Genomic DNA, 18,137 nt, shown 5'->3' on the forward strand with positions numbered 1-18,137 from the left:
ACATATAGGAAAATAGATTATGTCATCTGGAAATAATAACTGGTATAGCAAACATACGTTCTGCAACAAACCTTTAGTTAATTAATCTATAAGATTATTAGAATATAATTAAATTAAATTAAATAGTCAAAAAGAGACCACCATGAGCACCTCACAGCACTCTAATCGATGCTTGCAGCTCGGAGCATATGCTGTGAATTTCTGCATTTCCATGCAGATCCTAGGGAGTAGGGTCAGTCGTGCGTGCAGACACCTGTCCTGCATAATTACATCTCAATGTCACTCATGAAGAATCACATGTGTGTCTTACCTTGAGAAGAAACCTCCATAAGCACTGCCAGTGCGATGTGCGGCTTTCCCATCATTTTAATAGACAGCCGCCTGGTCAGAGGAACCAGCACACTCGCTCGAAACTCGGCGCCGGCGGGTAAGTGGAAAATTCATACAGCGCGTAACCGCGCACGCAAAGCAAATCATATGTTGCAAGCTCTAGGGCAGGCTAACCCATATTGCAATGCAAGACCATGCATGGAAAGCTACTGTAGACTATCTCTGTAGTAAAGCCCCGTTCTTACCAGAGCCTATCCTTTACATTTGAGAGGGAGAAATATTAAGACTTTATCAACACAACAAAATGTAAGCTGGCGAGAAAGGACAGACATTCGTATTGACCGACAGCAAGCCTGCATAAAATAACTTAAAAAATGTTTATCGCAAGTTTTCAAGCCGTCTGTCAGCTGTGGGCTGCTGTGGAGTGATGGACATGCACTATGCAGCCAGCCAGACAGACTGATACATGGGGTGGGTTGGCTGGATAGGACGCTATACTAAGGACGGTCGCTGGATGCTCCGATCTTCACCGAGTGTAACCGAATACACCCGGAAGACGGAAGAAGCACGGGTATTCTAAAGGAGATCCCATACCCCAGAAGAACTGTCGCGCTATGATTGGCTACGTGGTTGCCGGACAACTGAATAACATCAGACATTTATGTTCTAGCAAACAACGTCTTACAAATGTGTAATAGGCTTCTCAGTTGCTGTACTGTGCCACAGTGCCAGGTAAGTATAGTAGTATGTTGGCCTATTTATAATGACGCAGACGCTCAGGCTCAGACCCCTTTCCACCGTTTGGGAACCGGTTCAGTTCAGAACCAGTTTTTAGTCCATGAGCCAGTTAATTACGAATTGAGTGGGCAAAACCATACATGTATTACATTGTTTATAGGATCAATAGAGCGTCCCAGTCCCGCCCCCTTGAGAGAGACCCGGAAAATAATTCACCGTTCATTTTCCTCATAGACTTTTCAAAAAGTATTTATTTAAAGACGTTTACGCCACGGACAAAGTCAACTCTTGTCATGACAAATCATGACAATAAACACAATGTTTTGGAAATAACTAGAAAGAAGAAAAAAACGGCAGGTTACAACACTTTTTTTGTTGTTTTCTTTGTAATTATTTGTTTGGTCCAAAATATTGTGTTTGTTGTCATGATTTGTCACGACTGGAGTTGGCTTCATACGAAGCTTAAAAGGTCTTTAAATAAATACTTTTTGAAATGTCTATGGGGAAAATGCATTGGGAATTATTTTCTGGGCCTGGTGTCGTCATGAAAGGGGGCGGGACTGTGACGCTCTATATAAGTAAATTAATATGATAACACTTCCACAGTAGTAGCTTTTTCATTTTTTATTTATTTTTTGCACATTTTCCTTCATAATACCTAATTTGCATATTTAAATGTACAATTTCAGAAAATGTGTAATACAATAAATCATTGTCTTCATGTTTGTAAGTAATCAACTGGGGAAGTTTCATGGTGATAACTATTAATATTTTTTTTTACCTATTCATCACTTATAGGCCTACTGTAGGTGAAAAGTACAAAAGCTGTGATAAATATGAAAAAGCTTTTCCTGTGGAAGGGTTATCATATATTCATTTACTTATATTGATCCTATAAACAATTTAATATAGGTATGGTTTTGCCAACTCAATTCAGAATTAACGTTTCAATTTTACGTGGCTCATGGACTAAAAACTGGTTCTGAACTGAAGTAGTTCCCAACCGGTGGAAAAGGGGCCTGTCAGTGAAATCTTCACGCAAGAGGGAGTTTTTTTGTTTTTGTTCATATCATTTTGACATTTTGTATGGTTAAGTAACGACATACTTATTGTCTGTTTGGTTCCAACAACTCAAAAGTTAGATTTTATATAAAACTCAAAATGTTGCTGGCTAAAATATATCCAGTTCACTAGCGGTTGCTTGACAACCAACAAGCCAATCGTGGCGCGACCTTCCTTTGCGGCTATGGGATCTACAGCACAGCAACCAGAAGTCTGTGGATAGTATCGGCCCACACAACTCTCTGAGCTTTCTTTCATCTCTCTCTGCATTATTTCTTTCGCTGGTTTTTAGGTTATTTAATTTATTTAACCGTTAACCACCTTCCACGGCACTATGTCAGTTTTGTGTTACAATAAAGGCTGTGGGCAGCGGTTTGACACAGACAATAACCCTGATGGTGAGTGATGCTAGCTAATGTTTCCTAACCTACTAGCATTGTGTGTACTGTAACTGTAACTTTGAAATTGCTATAGTACTGTACTGATGTAGGGTCAGGGAGTGGGACCCTGAGATGGACTCAGGGTTAGAAACCGTATTCAGTCATTATGATGTACGTGTTTAATAACTATTTGATTATGAACTATGGCGTGTTGTTATTTTGTTAGGGGAATCAGGATTTAGGGTATTTTAATGCCAGTTTCCTGGGACAGGATGTGTGTTACAGGGTCGGCTAGGTCGGCCGAGAGTGGCGTTACCAGCGTTGACTCCCATTGTAACAATGGAATGTGGAAGTGCTGATTCTATCTCAATGGGATAGTTCCAATGTTTGGAACTATAGCCCATAGCACCCGCTTTGCGGCGAGATCAAAGCGTGTCGCCACTCTTACTATTCAATTCGGGGTAACCTCGCGTCACCACGCATGCTGACCTTTCCACAGGTCAGCAGGTCTGCCGACTCTGCTCATCATTGTACGATTTCATCTTAAACCCCCCAATCTTTGAGACAAACGTTAATAATCGTAGAAACTCATCACCAGGAAAATGATGATGGTAATAGTAATGTATTAACAACAACAACAATTGCAGTGCTGTTTTTATTCTCTAGTGGTGATTGACTCACCTGATAGATCACCAGACCAGACAGATTTTAAACTGTAGACTGTGTTATTTTCTTTTTTTTTTAATATAATAATAATAATAATATATATACATTATTGTATTATATATATAAAAATCACACCTGTGTGAAGTGAGGGGCGCAAATATATTAAAGTCTAACTCATGTTGATTAGGTGATGTAATGGTGATGTAAAACAAACAGTACAAACATTAAATGCCATTAACAATAAAGAGACAATATGACGTAATGAGGGAAAAATATGACCTACATTTTCCCTTCATTGTCAATGGCGTTTTTAAAACAAACATTGAACTAAAAACAAACATTAAACCTGTATATAGGAGGGGCTAGCACCCCTCAAAAATATTATATACTGTATATTATTTTGTATTCTGTATTCATGCTATGCTATTGGTTTGTTTATGTTAGTAATCTTAGTTAGTATACAATAACAGACCTGTACTTACATTGCAAGTACTCTTTATGTGATTATATTAACCATATTTTAGCTTATTATATATGTCTCATTCCCCCCAAAAAATAGGCTAGTGTAGTGGCTCAGGGGAGAGCTCAGTGAATTTATTGATCCACTACACAACTTTTTTGTATTGTGAGCATGTTGATAAATTCTGAGCTGAGGGTTTAATATAACATCCAGAGCCTTAAGGTGGCCTTACACTAGCCGATTTTTTTCAATCTGAAATCTGATAGCGCCACACACTACAGGATAATCGGAGCGGGGCAGAGCAAATATCAAACATTCTTGATGTTGATCGGGCCGATCCCGATCGCGCTTTGAGCGGCCCCGAGCAGATCGATTGAGTCGGGCACCCCCCGAGCGTCAAAAAATGCCCGATTATCGGCTAGTGTAAGGCCACCTTTAATATTTGAGGAAAATATGTACACAAACAATGTTTGTGTGATACAATATTTATTAGCTTTTCACTTTACGCTAAAGCTTGCAAAACATGCATAATTCAAAAAGCGAACTCATGAATATAGGAATTTGATTGTCCCCTCCATGATATATTTGAAGTTCATCAATACAGTGAGGCATTCTCTCGAGTTTTCTCTGGGTTTATCTTGAAGCGTGTTCTATTTGCATTTAATAATACTGATTATTTTGCCATTGAGCATCATCATCAACAAGAATAGCCCCCCTGCCGTGCTGTGCCGTTCCTATGAAAATGATTAGATCAAACTTCTATTGATGCCCAAGGGGAAATGTGGGCATTTCAATAGATATTAAGTCTTTTACAGCTGTGTACTAAAAATCTAAGCAAAATGCTAATGCAGCCCAAAAGAATAACTCAGATTATTGGTACTATAATGTATGTGCATTAAGTGTAGCAACTTACTAAGAAAGCTACATAAAGCATATTTATGCACAAAAAACATGAACATTTCATCCAGACTATGCAGCTGGGAGTAATGGGATGTGTGCATATACAGTAGGTCTCTAGAATGTGACAAATTGCCCAAAATTATTCACAGGAACTACATAAACCTAAAGATGGTAGAATATCACATACACATTATGAATAAAACATGTATAAAAGTAAGGGCCAAGGGGTGTGGATGGTATAGTATCCGGGTTGGATTCCAACCACGTTTTGCCTAATGAGCCAAGTACTGTATGGGGGTTGGGTATTGTTAACAACAAAGCAGCTTCCTCAGTCTAATCAAACTAACCAGTCTTCTAGTAACAATAACCAGTCTTCTTATCTTTTCAAAGATGTTTGCACGTTCCACCCAGGAGTCCCAGTGTTCCATGATGCTTTGAAGGTAAAACCCGATTTGGATGCTCATGCTAGCATATCTTTATCACATCGGCTGATGGCCTGTGACTGAGGTTAACGTCTCAGTGCTCTGTGTCTCTCTCCTAAGGGTTGGTCCTGCTGCAAGAGAAGAACCACTGTCTTTTCAGACTTTCTCAACATCATTGTGAGTGCTGAGAAGCCCTTTGTATCGTCTCTCAATACTTCTGATTCTCATAATATGGCCTCTCCCCAGCTTACCTAGCTTGTGTTGTTTTAGACTAGTCTAGAGTTGTTATAGATACTGATTACCATGATCAGTGTTGTGCAGTAGCTATAACGGCGTCAGCTCTACTCTACAGCCCCAGCATATAAAATGTCCTTGCTCTACTCTACAGCCCCAGCATAAAACATGTCCTTGCTCTTTTCTCCCCAATGTAAGGGTTGTACAAAAGGTCCCCACAACAAAGAGAAGCCACAAGAGCCGGTGAAGCCCGACGTAAAAGAAATAGATGAACAGAAACCTACATTTAATGAGTATATCATCTCTACACCAAAGCCTATAACAGCTATAACAAGACCAAGGTACAGATCTCGGAGACACCATCCTTATTGTTTAAGACTGTTTAACCCATTTAGACCTGTTGCACTTGCAACCAAAAGTTGTTGTACCTTTCAATCCAGGAGGTACCTCTATGTCTCATTAGTTGTTGCTACATGTTATTATTATTATTATTATTATTATTACATTTTGAATAAGAGTTCAGAAACCTTAGGTTAGGTTTCAGAAGGCGTTTTAAAGGGATAGTTCAGATTTTTTTAACTTAAGCTGTATGAAATACTTGCAACTGTATTAATTGATTGCCAGAGTCCTGTGGTGGGAGTTCTGCTCTGGTTTTGGTGAAATATTAAGTAGTTCCGGTCATTTTGTGGGGGGCACAGGGGGCCACGCATTGAAAGTAAATCAATCCACAAAACTAACGTCATTTGTATTGTTGACCTACTTCTACAATATTTGTGCAACTTTCGTTCATTTTTTACCCGGAACACACAGAACTATGTTTTTTGTGTCCATATTACTACGCCCAACAAATTGTTCCATGTGATAGAGCGGTCAAAGTTGAACGAAAGCTGTGCTAATATTTTAGAAACAGGCCAACAATACAAATTACGTTATTTTGTGAATCCATTTTTGTGGAAAAAATTGTGGATACATTGTACTGCGTGGCCCCAGTGCCCCCCACAATACTTAATATTGACCAAACTGAACTCCCACCACGGGACTCGGGCAATCAATTATTACAGTTGCAACCACTATATATGTATAGTTTATATGTACAGTGTCATTATATAGATATGTTCTAGCTACGTTCTTAGCTTACGCATGTTTCTTGATAAATGCTTTTTATATATGTGATGTATTCCCATGCTTTTGTTCTTGCTTAATGTAAATCGCTCTGGATTAAGAGCGTCTGCTAAATGCCTAAATTGTAAATTGTATATTAATTGCAAGTATTTCATACAGCTTAAGTTAAACAAATCTGAACTATCCCTTTAAGAATCAGCCTCTGGTCTAAATTGGGTTAACATGTTCAATTCAATCTTTATTTCAGACTCGGGGGAATCCATATCACAATAAAAACACAACAAAATAATAAATAAAAAAGAATAGAGAAAGAAATAGGGATGCACACACAGATTAGAAACACCAACAGACCGACATGCGGAAACATCGGTCGAACATGCGGTCCAACATGCGCTGCTGCTGTGCTTGCAGTAAGGTTTGGCGATATGCCAATTTTTTCCTATCGCCCATCGTCTCCCCCAAAATCACAGATGGACGATATATTCGTGTTATAAAACCAATGTGAGAACAGCTCACTGGGTTGTGGGTCGAAAAAAAGTTTGCATAGCGGGGTTGAGGGGAAGATTTATTTTTTGCCAATGCTCTAAAGACCAATTCTATCCTTATAGTGCTGATGAGCCGATGGTGAGAATTCAGCACAAGATCTCTAATTCTCTGAAGCAAGCTCTGGAGAAACTGAAGCTGTCTGATAATACTGAAGAGAAGAAAGGTGAGGACATACTGTAGGATTTGTCATTAATGTCAACATCTTGAGCATTTAGATGAAAGTCGACTCTTATCTATCCAGGGCAACTTTAAAAAGTGAAACTAAAGAATGAGCTTCCTTTGGCAGATGGCCGCTGGGAATATGCCCTGTCTCTGCCAAACCATGGCATTTGAATGAAAAAAAAACTGCCTACACATGACAATTATACTCTGTGTTAATTTAACTAAAGAGAGTGTGAAATAGGCTTTCACAAAAGAACTAAATTGGCCACCTGGCAGCTATTGCACGCCTGTCCACCCTTGCTCTAGGTCCCCACTTTTGGGATCCTTCCTGTGGTTCATTTTTTCTTTTCCTCAACTGATATTTTCTTGTATCCTTGTTAAACATGCTGGCCTCTAAAGCCCCTTGAAACTATAACAGTGTTTAACATAAGATAAGATAATCCTTTATTGATCCAAAAGCCAATGAAAATATTAATAGCTATTGTTGTTGCATTAATGTTAATGGATACAGTTTACAGACTATCAACAGTGAATATGAGAATGAATATATCAATATTGTCAACAGGCTTCAACATTGAGTATATGTCAACATTTTACAGTGTACATAGTGGTCCATGTGCAAGGGTGTCAGAGTCAAAGCCAGCAATAATAATGGAACAACGGACTGTCCAATTGAGTTTGATACTTACTGATTACGAACCAATTTACGACATGGTACCTTTAAGGGGCAAGCCATCTAGAACACTGTTTCCCAAACAGTGGTTTTGGATCCATTTATGGGTCACAACTCACGTCTCGAGTAAAAATCCCATGTTCTTTTCCTGCATTTAAAAAAATGTATATGAAGAACTACCAAATGCATATGATACTATATGACAAGAGTTGACCCCAAACCACCACAACTATTAATTATTGTGTGAGAGTACACAGAGCGCTACAAATTAGAATCCGGCACGCAAATTAAAACCTAGTCACTTAAGCTTTGTGCAATTACTCTGTTTGAGTACTTGAGAGTTACAAATAAAGTTGAATTGATTATACACACAAGACAGACATAAAAGAAGCAAGCAGTTGGAGGTAGTTTGTCCTAAATTTGGTCAAAATGTTACCAATACAAATGTTGGCGTTAAGCCAGGCAATGTGGGGCAGTGGGTGAATTTGGATGAGTCAATATGCTGCATTTGTGGGGAAGAAAAATATCTGCTGTGCAAGTTATACGTCTAATCTAAAATTGCATTCTAAGATCGCATTAAAAGAATAAAGGACTTTCTGCCATCACAGAGCATTTTGAGCTGCAGTGTTGGAAATAACTACACTTTTGAACTACTTCACTGCTTTATGTCATGGTCATGGACACAATTTTCTCCAAGAACTATTTTCAGGTGGACTTGCAAATGCATTAAAATGCCATGATAATGTAACTTTGACAAAAATAAGTAACGAGGTATCAATTTCATCATTCAGTTGCCTATCTCAAGCCTGTCTCTGCAAGTTGATTATCACACTTTAATGAATTTAATGCAATCCGATAGCTTTCTTAGAAATAATAAAGAAAGCATTGTATGCTTTGTAAAATGGTCGGCAGAAATGTCAAATAATAATAATTAAAAATGCCAGATGTCCAGTATGTACATTATTCAGACATTTTGTTTTCTTTTTTCAGAGGAAGATAGTGACGAGATCAAGATTGGAACATGCTGTAAAAATTCAGCTTGCAATAAAGTAGGTGAACATGTCTTTAAACAAGTTGCCAAATGCACTGAATAATTGTCTCCAAGTAGGTGTGAAAACGTTTTTCTGTCTTTTGATTGCATTATACTATACCCACAACACTGGAGCAAGATTAAATAATCGCAATATATGAGCAATAGACTAAAGTCTCAGTCTTCAGCTTGCTGAACCTTCATGGAAAGATTTCGTTTCTAAGCAAAATTCCATCCTGAAAACATTATGTACAATGAATTATAACATTACGCAAAAGTGAAATAATTTCTGCAGCCAACCAGGTGTTTCACAGCAGAATTTGTCTGACGCAAAAAGGAATTGCATACTCTCAAAAGAGGTTGGGGTCAGGTTAACGTTGTTGTGTACAACTGATGTCCTAATATACCTATTATGTTTTGCTGGTCATAATGATGCAGTACATAGTGCTTTAGGTCAAGAAGTTGGTATACAAAACAAAATGGCCAGCACCCACATCAAGAATATTAGTTGTTGCGTGTGCTGACCCTTCATTGATTGCATTTGAATTTGAAAATTCAAGGGCTGTCCCAATCCAACCTTTTCAAAAAAGGCATGATCAGGTGATATTATTCAAACGGGGAACAACTTCCCCAGAATAGTAGTCCGCAAAAACATGAGAAAAACATACCCATGCATGCATTAATAACCAATAGGTTACTGGATCAGATTGCTTGGATTGGATATTTCCCCTGCAGTCCAATCTGATCCAGTTTTTTTTGCTGATATCGGGCCGATATCCAATCTAAATTAGGTATCGGATCAGGACAGGCCTAGAAAATACTGTGCTGTTCCTCTAATACTTTACTATCTTCTCCAGAGCTTTCAAGGGCCGGCGAGCAACGATGAGGTGTGCTCCTACCATGTTGGATTTCCTATCTTCCATGAAGGGTTAGTACTGTATATGTACGTAGGCTGGCAGGTCCAAAAATGTGAGAAAATTAATGTTTAAAATTAATTAAATCCTTTTAACCTCCACTGTATGGGTCTGAACTTCTCCCTTGTAAGTCTATTCGATATGCATGGGCTACGATATGATTTATGTATGATACATTTTAATACAGAACGATACGTGCGATAGGATGCAGTCTGATACAGTTCTTAAACATGTGCTATTTCAAATTCCCTGGTGATTTGAAATGGTGATTTACAAATTGTAAGAGATTGTGATATACTTCATTATATGGAAAGATATTTCAGATATCTTCCTAATCAAATTAATTTTGAAGCAGTGTACAATTCTAAGCCTACAAATCAGTTGAATGATTGTGATGAACAATTATGTAGTTTAGTACAGTTTGTATGTATGTAGCTTTTTGGAGGGGTCTTTCTAGCCTTTATTTGATAGTGTCAGTGGAGAGAGACAAGAAATGGCATGAGAGAGATGGTGATGGTTAAATGGTTAAGAAGTACATGCAGCAAAGCTGATTCGAACTTGGACCGGCTGTGCAAAGACTGCACCAGGGGGGCACTGCAGTATTTGCCATCTTCTTTGCACAAAGAAACACAAAGTAGTAAATGTATAGCAGAAATATAAAGTTACAAAATCAGTTTCCACTTAGTTAGTATTCACACAGCAATTGCAATATGTGGAACATTGGGGCCTCTAGTATTTATTAATTACTAAACAGAAACCAACATTTTGTTTGAGTCCTAACACGCCAAAGAGTGATTGACAGCTTTAAAACTGCATCCTCAGGATGAAGTACTGGAGTTGCTGTAAGAGGAAAACATCCGACTTTGATACCTTCCTCTCCCAAGAAGGCTGCACCAAGGGGACACATATATGGAGGAAAAAAGATACGGTGGGTGTGCTGCATGGTTTGTCAGTGAGTGACTTTGTGTTTTTGTGTATGCAGGGGCAGAGTAGATGGAGAAAATCATGCAGACCAGGGAATCTAGCTCCCAGTCAGGCCACTTTTTATTGGGGTCCTAGGAAAGGATATTTTGTTGCGTTAAAAGACTTGCACACATCGGTTTTCCGAAAAACGCGTCCAGTGTGCAACCACCTTAAGGGCTCGATTTTCGTCGGCGCTGTTACCCGCGATGCGGCCCGCAAGTCAGGCGCTGCCCGAAAATTACGAGTATAGGAGATTGCTCTGTCCCTTAATGGTATTTTGGTCCAGCGTCACCCGCTATCTATTTAGCCGACACCGGTATTTGCGCTGTCATGGGCGTGTTGGTACGCTTTCCCCTAAATTGCTATTTTGTTCACACACATTTGTGATTATCTATGCATAATGTAACGGGTAGCGGAGGTGTTTTTAGGATTTAGGATGGCACAAGATAGCACATTTTACGTGGGCACGCCTCTTAAACAATGTTTACGGATAAGTGCCCCTGACGTAAGATACGGCCCTTAATTTCCTGCTTTTTGGTGAATTATGTTGCATGTTCATTTCTAAATTATGAGCCAACGGCAAATCAACCTTTAGGCCTATGTTAAACACAGTGACAATGTATACTATTTATCCATAGTCTTCATCAAGACAATAGCTAGGCTTTGGAAGTTATGGTGCATTACTGCATTAAGTGCATTTACCTGTATGCAGAGCGAGGCCCCTGCTGGCTTGCTCATTCATTTTCTAGGCGAGGAGAGTGTAAAAAATGTATATCGGCTCAACTTTATGCAAATGATTAGCTTAGTTTGCCAGTCGGTGGCAATCAGCCACTGTTTCACCAGTGAGTGACACACTACACGAGATTGACAGAAACCGACTCCAATATAACACTATGGAAACTATCTAATATTGATAACAAAGTTTTAAATTAAAAGTTGTAGAGTTCAAATGAATTGAGATTGAGCAACTGCATGGCCTACTTCTCACCTAAAATGTTATCGCAAGCAGTTTTTGTTGGAGCAGAAAACAGTGAAATGGAAATCATTTCCTTATACAAGCCTCTCTACTCCTACGCAGAGGGTTGGAGCGACACTCACACCAGCGATAAACATTTGGCAGTGATGTTTTTTTTTGTGACAAATACAGACTTATACAATAAGTTATTTAACAGGCATGTGAATGGTATTTGCTATGACTCACAATACGTGTGGACACTAAACACAACGGACCACATGGATAACAAGCAAATACCATAATAAGACTTTACGCAATACGCATATAGTACTGTAACTTAAATTCACACTGTAATGACCCTGGTACTATAAATATGTATGTGCTGTACATTGGAGAGTATGATTGCAAAATATATAACTCGACATTCCAAGGAATCCACTATACCACAGATAACTACTGCCAGCCACAGGATTTACAATTTGAATATGGGCATCCCATTCAATACGCTTGAGTGGGTATTAGTACTGACCTAATCGTGTAATACGCATGGAGGCTATGACAACGTGCAATGACATTGTCATCATGGCAATAACCAGGCTTAGAGAGTCGAGTTGAAAAACATATTTCACTTCACATTACTTTGTCGTCTCGTCTCGTCACACACACACACACACACACACACACACACACACACACACACACATAATGTTTTGGTGTTACATTTAGTTTGCTACATGTGGTAGGCTGTCTGGTTGATGCTTGATAGCTGTCAGTTTCATGTCAATCAGTGGAGTACTTTCACCACTCAAAGGCACACAACTCAATGATTATTTATTAGAACCTCCAGAAAAATGTGATTATGCGATTGCATAATTTACAGCATAATCGGCCAAATTTGTGCAGATTATGCAGAGGTCAAAGATTTTTCAAAAAGGGTGCATAATTGCGTCCCACATATTTTGCAACGCCCCGCATATTTCAACCGATAAAACCCAGCATATTTCAGAACCTTTTGCATATTTCGCATATTTCACAACTTTTGTCATTATTTCGCAATTTTCCCCATATTTCACAACTTCGTGCAATTTCACCGCATAAATCACATAAAGACCTGCATATTTCATTGCATAATCAAGGATTTTACCCTGCATAATCAAGGATTTTACCCTGCATAATCAAGGATTTTACCCTGCATAATCAAGGATTTTACCCTGCATAATCAAGGATTTTACCCTGCATAATCAAGGATTTTACCCTGCATAATCAAGGATTTTTACTAATTTATTTAAGTCTAATAATTATTAAGTCTAATATTTAGGTCTAATTTATACTGTTATATATTATATAGGGACTTTTCTTCATCCTCATTCTCTTTCCTACATTGCCACTGTCCATCTTCCACTATTATCGATTTAGCACGCCACATCAACCTTGCTATGGCTGGACTGTTGCTGCGTTCACTTCAGTCTTGTGATAGCAATTTTGGATTGGCTATACTTGGGAACTAATCTTGTGTTGTGACAGGCAGAGTTCATACTATTGGGGAGACTGTAGCCAGATCTGACTGATTGTAGCATCCAGGCTTTCTGACTGCAGTGCAAACCAATCAGCAGCCCAAGCCACTGGGGAAATTCCTTGTTCTCCCATGGCATGCGTGTGGTGTGAAAGCTAGAGCATGTCAATCTAACTCCACCTAGTGGTCAGTGTTCGATATTGTTCACAGTGTGGACAGTACAGTAGCGTTGTAAGTCCAATCTAAACTGTTACTGTATGTGTCAATTTTACACAAAAACTTCACCTGAAGTTCAGTATTTATCTATAAAATATAACCAGTCCATTCTGTACGGTGATGATATAGGATCATATAAAAGTATCTAGATGACAATACTGCATCTCGTTTGTCTATTTTAATGTATTGTTATTGCTGTCTTTTTAATAATAAATTTTATTTGTTTTTAGTTTTACTTATTTTTATAGTCATGACTACCGGTATAATGGATGAAATTGATGGCAGTCAAATATTGATAGGATATAGTGGAGAGAGAGAAAACAGAGAGAGAGAGACGGGGAATGACACGCAGCAAAGGTAGTCGAGGATCGGGACTCGAACCCGCAACATGCTGTCAGGCATGCGCCTATATGTGGTATGCGCCTGGACCGCTAGGCCAGCGGGTGCCCTCAAAGTAGTCCTTTTAAACATACATGTAAAGCAGTTCTCATAGCGTAAACCTCCAATAATAATATATAACTTATCATAATGTAAAGCTTTTCTCATATGGTAAATGGTGCATTTATATAGCGCTTTTATCCAAACACGCTTTACATAGATTGTGCATTAGATTGACCCATTCACGCACACATTCATACACCGATGGTGGAGGACTCTACAGATGTTTAAAGGTTTTCCGAGAAGTACTTTTTTTTAGGCTGGGGGGAAACAGCCAAGTAGCTTAACACATGATGTGCCCTTTTAATCTTTCAAAATGGCGACCCAGGGTGCCCACTTTTTAGACCCGCTTTTTGACATTTTTTAAGGAAAAAAAAACCTTTTTACCAAGACGTCCACAGACGTCCTGGGCACTACATGTGGTAATTCCTAGGACGTCTGTGGACGTCTTGGGCACAAAATGTGTTAAGTAGCTTATTTAGTCAGCATGTGCCATGTTTTCCCATTCAACCTGGAAGAACCCCCAATGGCAGGTGCCAGACAGTACTGCTCCCGATTCGGCTACAATGAATAGCGGAGGGTGAGGTTCCAAATGGCGATAACATTCCCTCCCTAAATGTAATCGAGATAGCTGTCTAATTATATCACATGTAAATCTGTCCTCATGCTTTATGTAAGGCTGCCTGTAATCATACTGTATGTAAAGATGTTCTCATACTTGGCTCTTTGTTTGTGATTTGGACGCAGGGTAAGAAGGTGGTCCCATGTCGGTTTGACTGGCACCAAACTGGGAGCCAGGTCATTTTCACTATCTACTCCAAGAACTCCAACCCAGAGCTGAGCTATGTGGAGGCAAACAGCATCACGGTGAGCAACACCTGTTCTGTTTTCAAGCTTTCATGGAGGCGAGGGGGACGGTGTAATTAAAATAGAAGCAGCAATTTGACAAACTGCTACGACTGAGTCCGGTTTTAGCAATGCATTCAAGGAGTGCTAGAGATAACAGCTGTAAACCCCGCTTTTGCTGGAAAGCCCTCGTCTCCCTTTCTTTTCTTTTTTTTAACTTAATTTTTATTTGCAGGTAGACATAAAAATAAAAAACATAAAATGACAATTACAGTGCAAGTGTTCAGATACATCATTAATATACAACATATTCCAGTCCATTTATGAATGTCCATCATTATTAACATTGGTGTCGTTTTGTTGATCCTTATAGTCAGTCCATGTCTCCCATTTTTCAATGAATAGTTCCTCCTGTAGTCTCAATATATGAGTCAGTTTCTCCATTACAAATATCTCCTCCACAATGCTCAGCCACTGCTCACAAGCTGGGGGTTCTGGTTTGTACCATCGCCTTGTAATTGCTTTTTTACTAGCTGCCAATAACACTTTGACCAGGTAAATATCTTCTCTCTGTGTATTATCCTGTGACAAATCACCCAGATACAGCACAACACTAGTCTTAGGTATCTCATAGCTAAGTATCTTCTTTATCTCTGACCATACATCGTCCCAATACTTACTTATTTTAGGACAATTCCAAAATATGTGTTCGTGGTCAACCTTTATACTTCCACATAACCTCCAGCATGCTTGTTGTTTAGACTGCATTCTTGCTGTAATTTTTGGAGTTATGAAATATCTGGTAATATTCTTCCAGCAGAATTCCCTCCACGTTCTAGAGCTTGTGGCTGTGCACTGTGTCTTACATATATTGTACCAGTCTTCATCCGTAACCCGTACCCCCAATCCAGCTTCCCATTTCTCCTTAATATATAGAGTAGATATTTCTTTACTTGCCATCAAACCTTGATACAGAGCTGAGATAACTCTACCCTTTTTCGTCTCCCTTTCTACTTGTATGGAGGATGCCTGATCTATTCCTCAGTCACATGCATATAATTCAAGTTGTCTCAAGTCACTACATAGAGCGGATACTAATGTCTTAGTGGTGTGGGGCCTAAAGATGATAACATAATGTGAATTCTGTGATACTCTTCACCAAGCTTTCCAGGGGAAGATGGGGTGTTTTTGTTGTTGTTGAGGAGATGACTATTCTGTGCTCCATTCCATGGATCTGTATGGTCTGTTTAATTGGCTCACCTTCACCATCCTGCTGTTTAATTGATGCCTCTTTTTCCCACAGCTCAACATTCACATCATGTTTGAAGGGGAGAAGGAGTTTGAGCAGAACGTAAATTTGTGGGGAGTAAGTATTGTAGGCTATGAGCCCCGTGTGTTATGTAATGGCAGTAATCTTAATTATCTAAATAAAGCAAAAAAACTAAAATAAATCCTTTGATACGTTTTAAATTCGAAAGCATTGTCTCTTATGTTGGAAGTGTTTTTATTTTAGAAAAAGAGGGAAGAAAATACTGCTTGAATTGAAATTGAATTGTGTCACACACTTACAAAGTCACTCATAATTATAGCATGATAAGTAGGCCTAATTGCTTTTGAATTGAAATTGGTATTTTACTGGAACTGTGAAATTATGCAAAAACTCTGGCTAATAATGCCCCTTGAGGCTCCTTGAAATGAATGTGCTTTAACATGACTTACATAAACAAAGAAGATAAACAAATTGATGAAACAAAATTATCTATTTTCAAAGATGTCTATCTACAAGCTCGCAGTGGGTTGCGATGTGACATTAATCTGTAGATCGGCATTTTTTTACAAATTTTAGGTAGGTCGGATAAACATGACAGGTTAACATTTTCATTTTTTCATATTCTTTCTCTGCCCTCCCCAATCCCACATCACGCCTAGGTAATTGACGTAAGCAAAAGCGTGGTGAACATGATGGCTGCCAAGATCGAGATTGCCTTGAAAAAGTCTGAGCCCATGTCCTGGGCTCGTCTCGACCTCCCTCCCCCCGTCAGCCCGCCCAAGGAGGACGACAAGGGCGAAGAGGACGAGAGTAGCGAGGAGGACGATGACTGATGGTGATGACGAAGCCATTAATTAAGGAATGTACATTTTAGTTGAAAATCAAGGCTGTACACATTCACCCCTCATCTCCTGAGGGTCACATTTCTCTTCGCTATCATTGCTCTCTCTCTCTCTCAGACAAGACACAGTATCGTCATCGCTCATGGTCCTGGAGTCATGTATCAACGTGACCAGGACACTTTATCCCTACTACTCTGATCCTCTTAAAGTCTTTCCCCTATGATTGTTTTTGGTCCACCTGTTTGGAGATAACTTTGAAATGCTTTTGTATCTACATGATGGTGCTACAACTTGTGTTAATTCATTTGTTTTATGGCTTTTGTTTGTGATAGTGAATTAAGATAAACTACCAAATGAGCAATGAGCTGTATTATGAGACATTCCATCAAATCTGAAAGCGGGGTTGTAACCACCACCACCATACTGTACTGCAAATCAACTGCTAATTATAAGAGTACCACATATTTCAGTATAGTAATTATCTGTGGCTTGGCCAGACCATGAAGACCTTTTCGACCATGTTTCGTAAAACAGAAACAACAGTCATTTTGTAATCTGTATCTGTACATTTCCATTTGTTTGTCACGTTTAGCACTTTTAAAAGTTGTATTCTTTGACTTTGATTATCTCTTGCATTCCAATCTCTGGTTTTATTCTCAAATTTTTAATCTCTGGATTATTGTTGCACCATTTGGTTATTGAATCAAATGATGTGTAATTATGTTTGGTTTGGGCTTTTTTTGTCAGTTTAAAGTCGAGATTCTTTATTAAGTTGTCAGCTAAAGGTGAGCTGTGTAGTTACACATGAGCAATTACATTGTTCAAATACTGAATGATTTTGGTTTCTGAATAAATGGTGTTCCAAGAGACCAGCTAGACCAAGACTTGGTCTGATCTCTGTAAGATAAACTACTGTATAGTCCTACTTTAAAATGAATTGTACATTTTCTGAACAAAGATATATAAAATAGTAGAATTTAATATTCAGTGTGGCTTAATTGTTAGATTTGAATGTCTACAATGTAAAATTATAATTATGGCCTTGAAATGACGGTGAAGGAACCAATTTACCAAAACAAATAAACCTTTGCATTGAAATGTTAAAACTAATGTTTTTAACCCTGAATTTCTCTGTTTGATCCTATGGATGGTCATTTCCATAACTTTCTTGTTACGCATCAATGTAGAATTTGAAGCTCAAATCCAGATATTTTCTTTTTTTTATCCCACAGTTGTCTAACCCATATTTTCACCCGGTGACAATTGCCTAAGCTGTAGTCCTGGGCCCCCGAATTGAGCTCATGCTTCCTTTAATTCATGAGGAGTGAGCAGGCCGCATCTTATCACTTGACAGGGGGGAGTTTCCCCGGTTGGACATAGTGCATGGAAGGAACACGTTATTCCAACCAGTTCCTTTCCTCTCCATCAGGTGCGCTGGCTGACTAGGGGGAGGCA

General features: G+C 38.9%; 1 protein-coding gene across 1 annotated transcript; it reads left to right on the forward strand.

The window, feature by feature from the left end:
* The first annotated feature begins 2,270 nt into the window (after positions 1-2,270).
* On the forward strand, positions 2,271-17,551 carry LOC306927757 (cysteine and histidine-rich domain-containing protein 1-like). The gene is made up of 11 exons (XM_079507603.1): positions 2,271-2,528; positions 4,927-4,976; positions 5,079-5,135; positions 5,391-5,533; positions 6,923-7,023; positions 8,686-8,744; positions 9,583-9,653; positions 10,462-10,567; positions 14,472-14,591; positions 15,874-15,936; positions 16,500-17,551. Exons 1-11 carry the CDS (start codon positions 2,465-2,467, stop codon positions 16,671-16,673), a joined length of 1,008 nt encoding a protein of 335 aa, XP_079363729.1. The 5' UTR covers positions 2,271-2,464; the 3' UTR covers positions 16,674-17,551.
* The last annotated feature ends 586 nt before the right edge of the window (positions 17,552-18,137 follow it).

The sequence above is a fragment of the Electrona antarctica genome (genome assembly GCF_951216825.1).
Source record: "Electrona antarctica genome assembly, chromosome: 8".
Taxonomy (NCBI): domain Eukaryota; kingdom Metazoa; phylum Chordata; class Actinopteri; order Myctophiformes; family Myctophidae; genus Electrona; species Electrona antarctica.

Coding starts and splice junctions, on each gene's coding strand:
- LOC306927757 (XM_079507603.1), top strand. CDS start 2,465: ATGTCAGTTTTGTGTTACAATAAAGGCTGTGGGCAGCGGTTTGACACA. Junction 9,654..10,461: donor TTTCCTATCTTCCATGAAGG/GTTAGTACTGTA, acceptor CTGCATCCTCAG/GATGAAGTACTGGAGTTGCT. Junction 14,592..15,873: donor TGGAGGCAAACAGCATCACG/GTGAGCAACACC, acceptor TTTTTCCCACAG/CTCAACATTCACATCATGTT.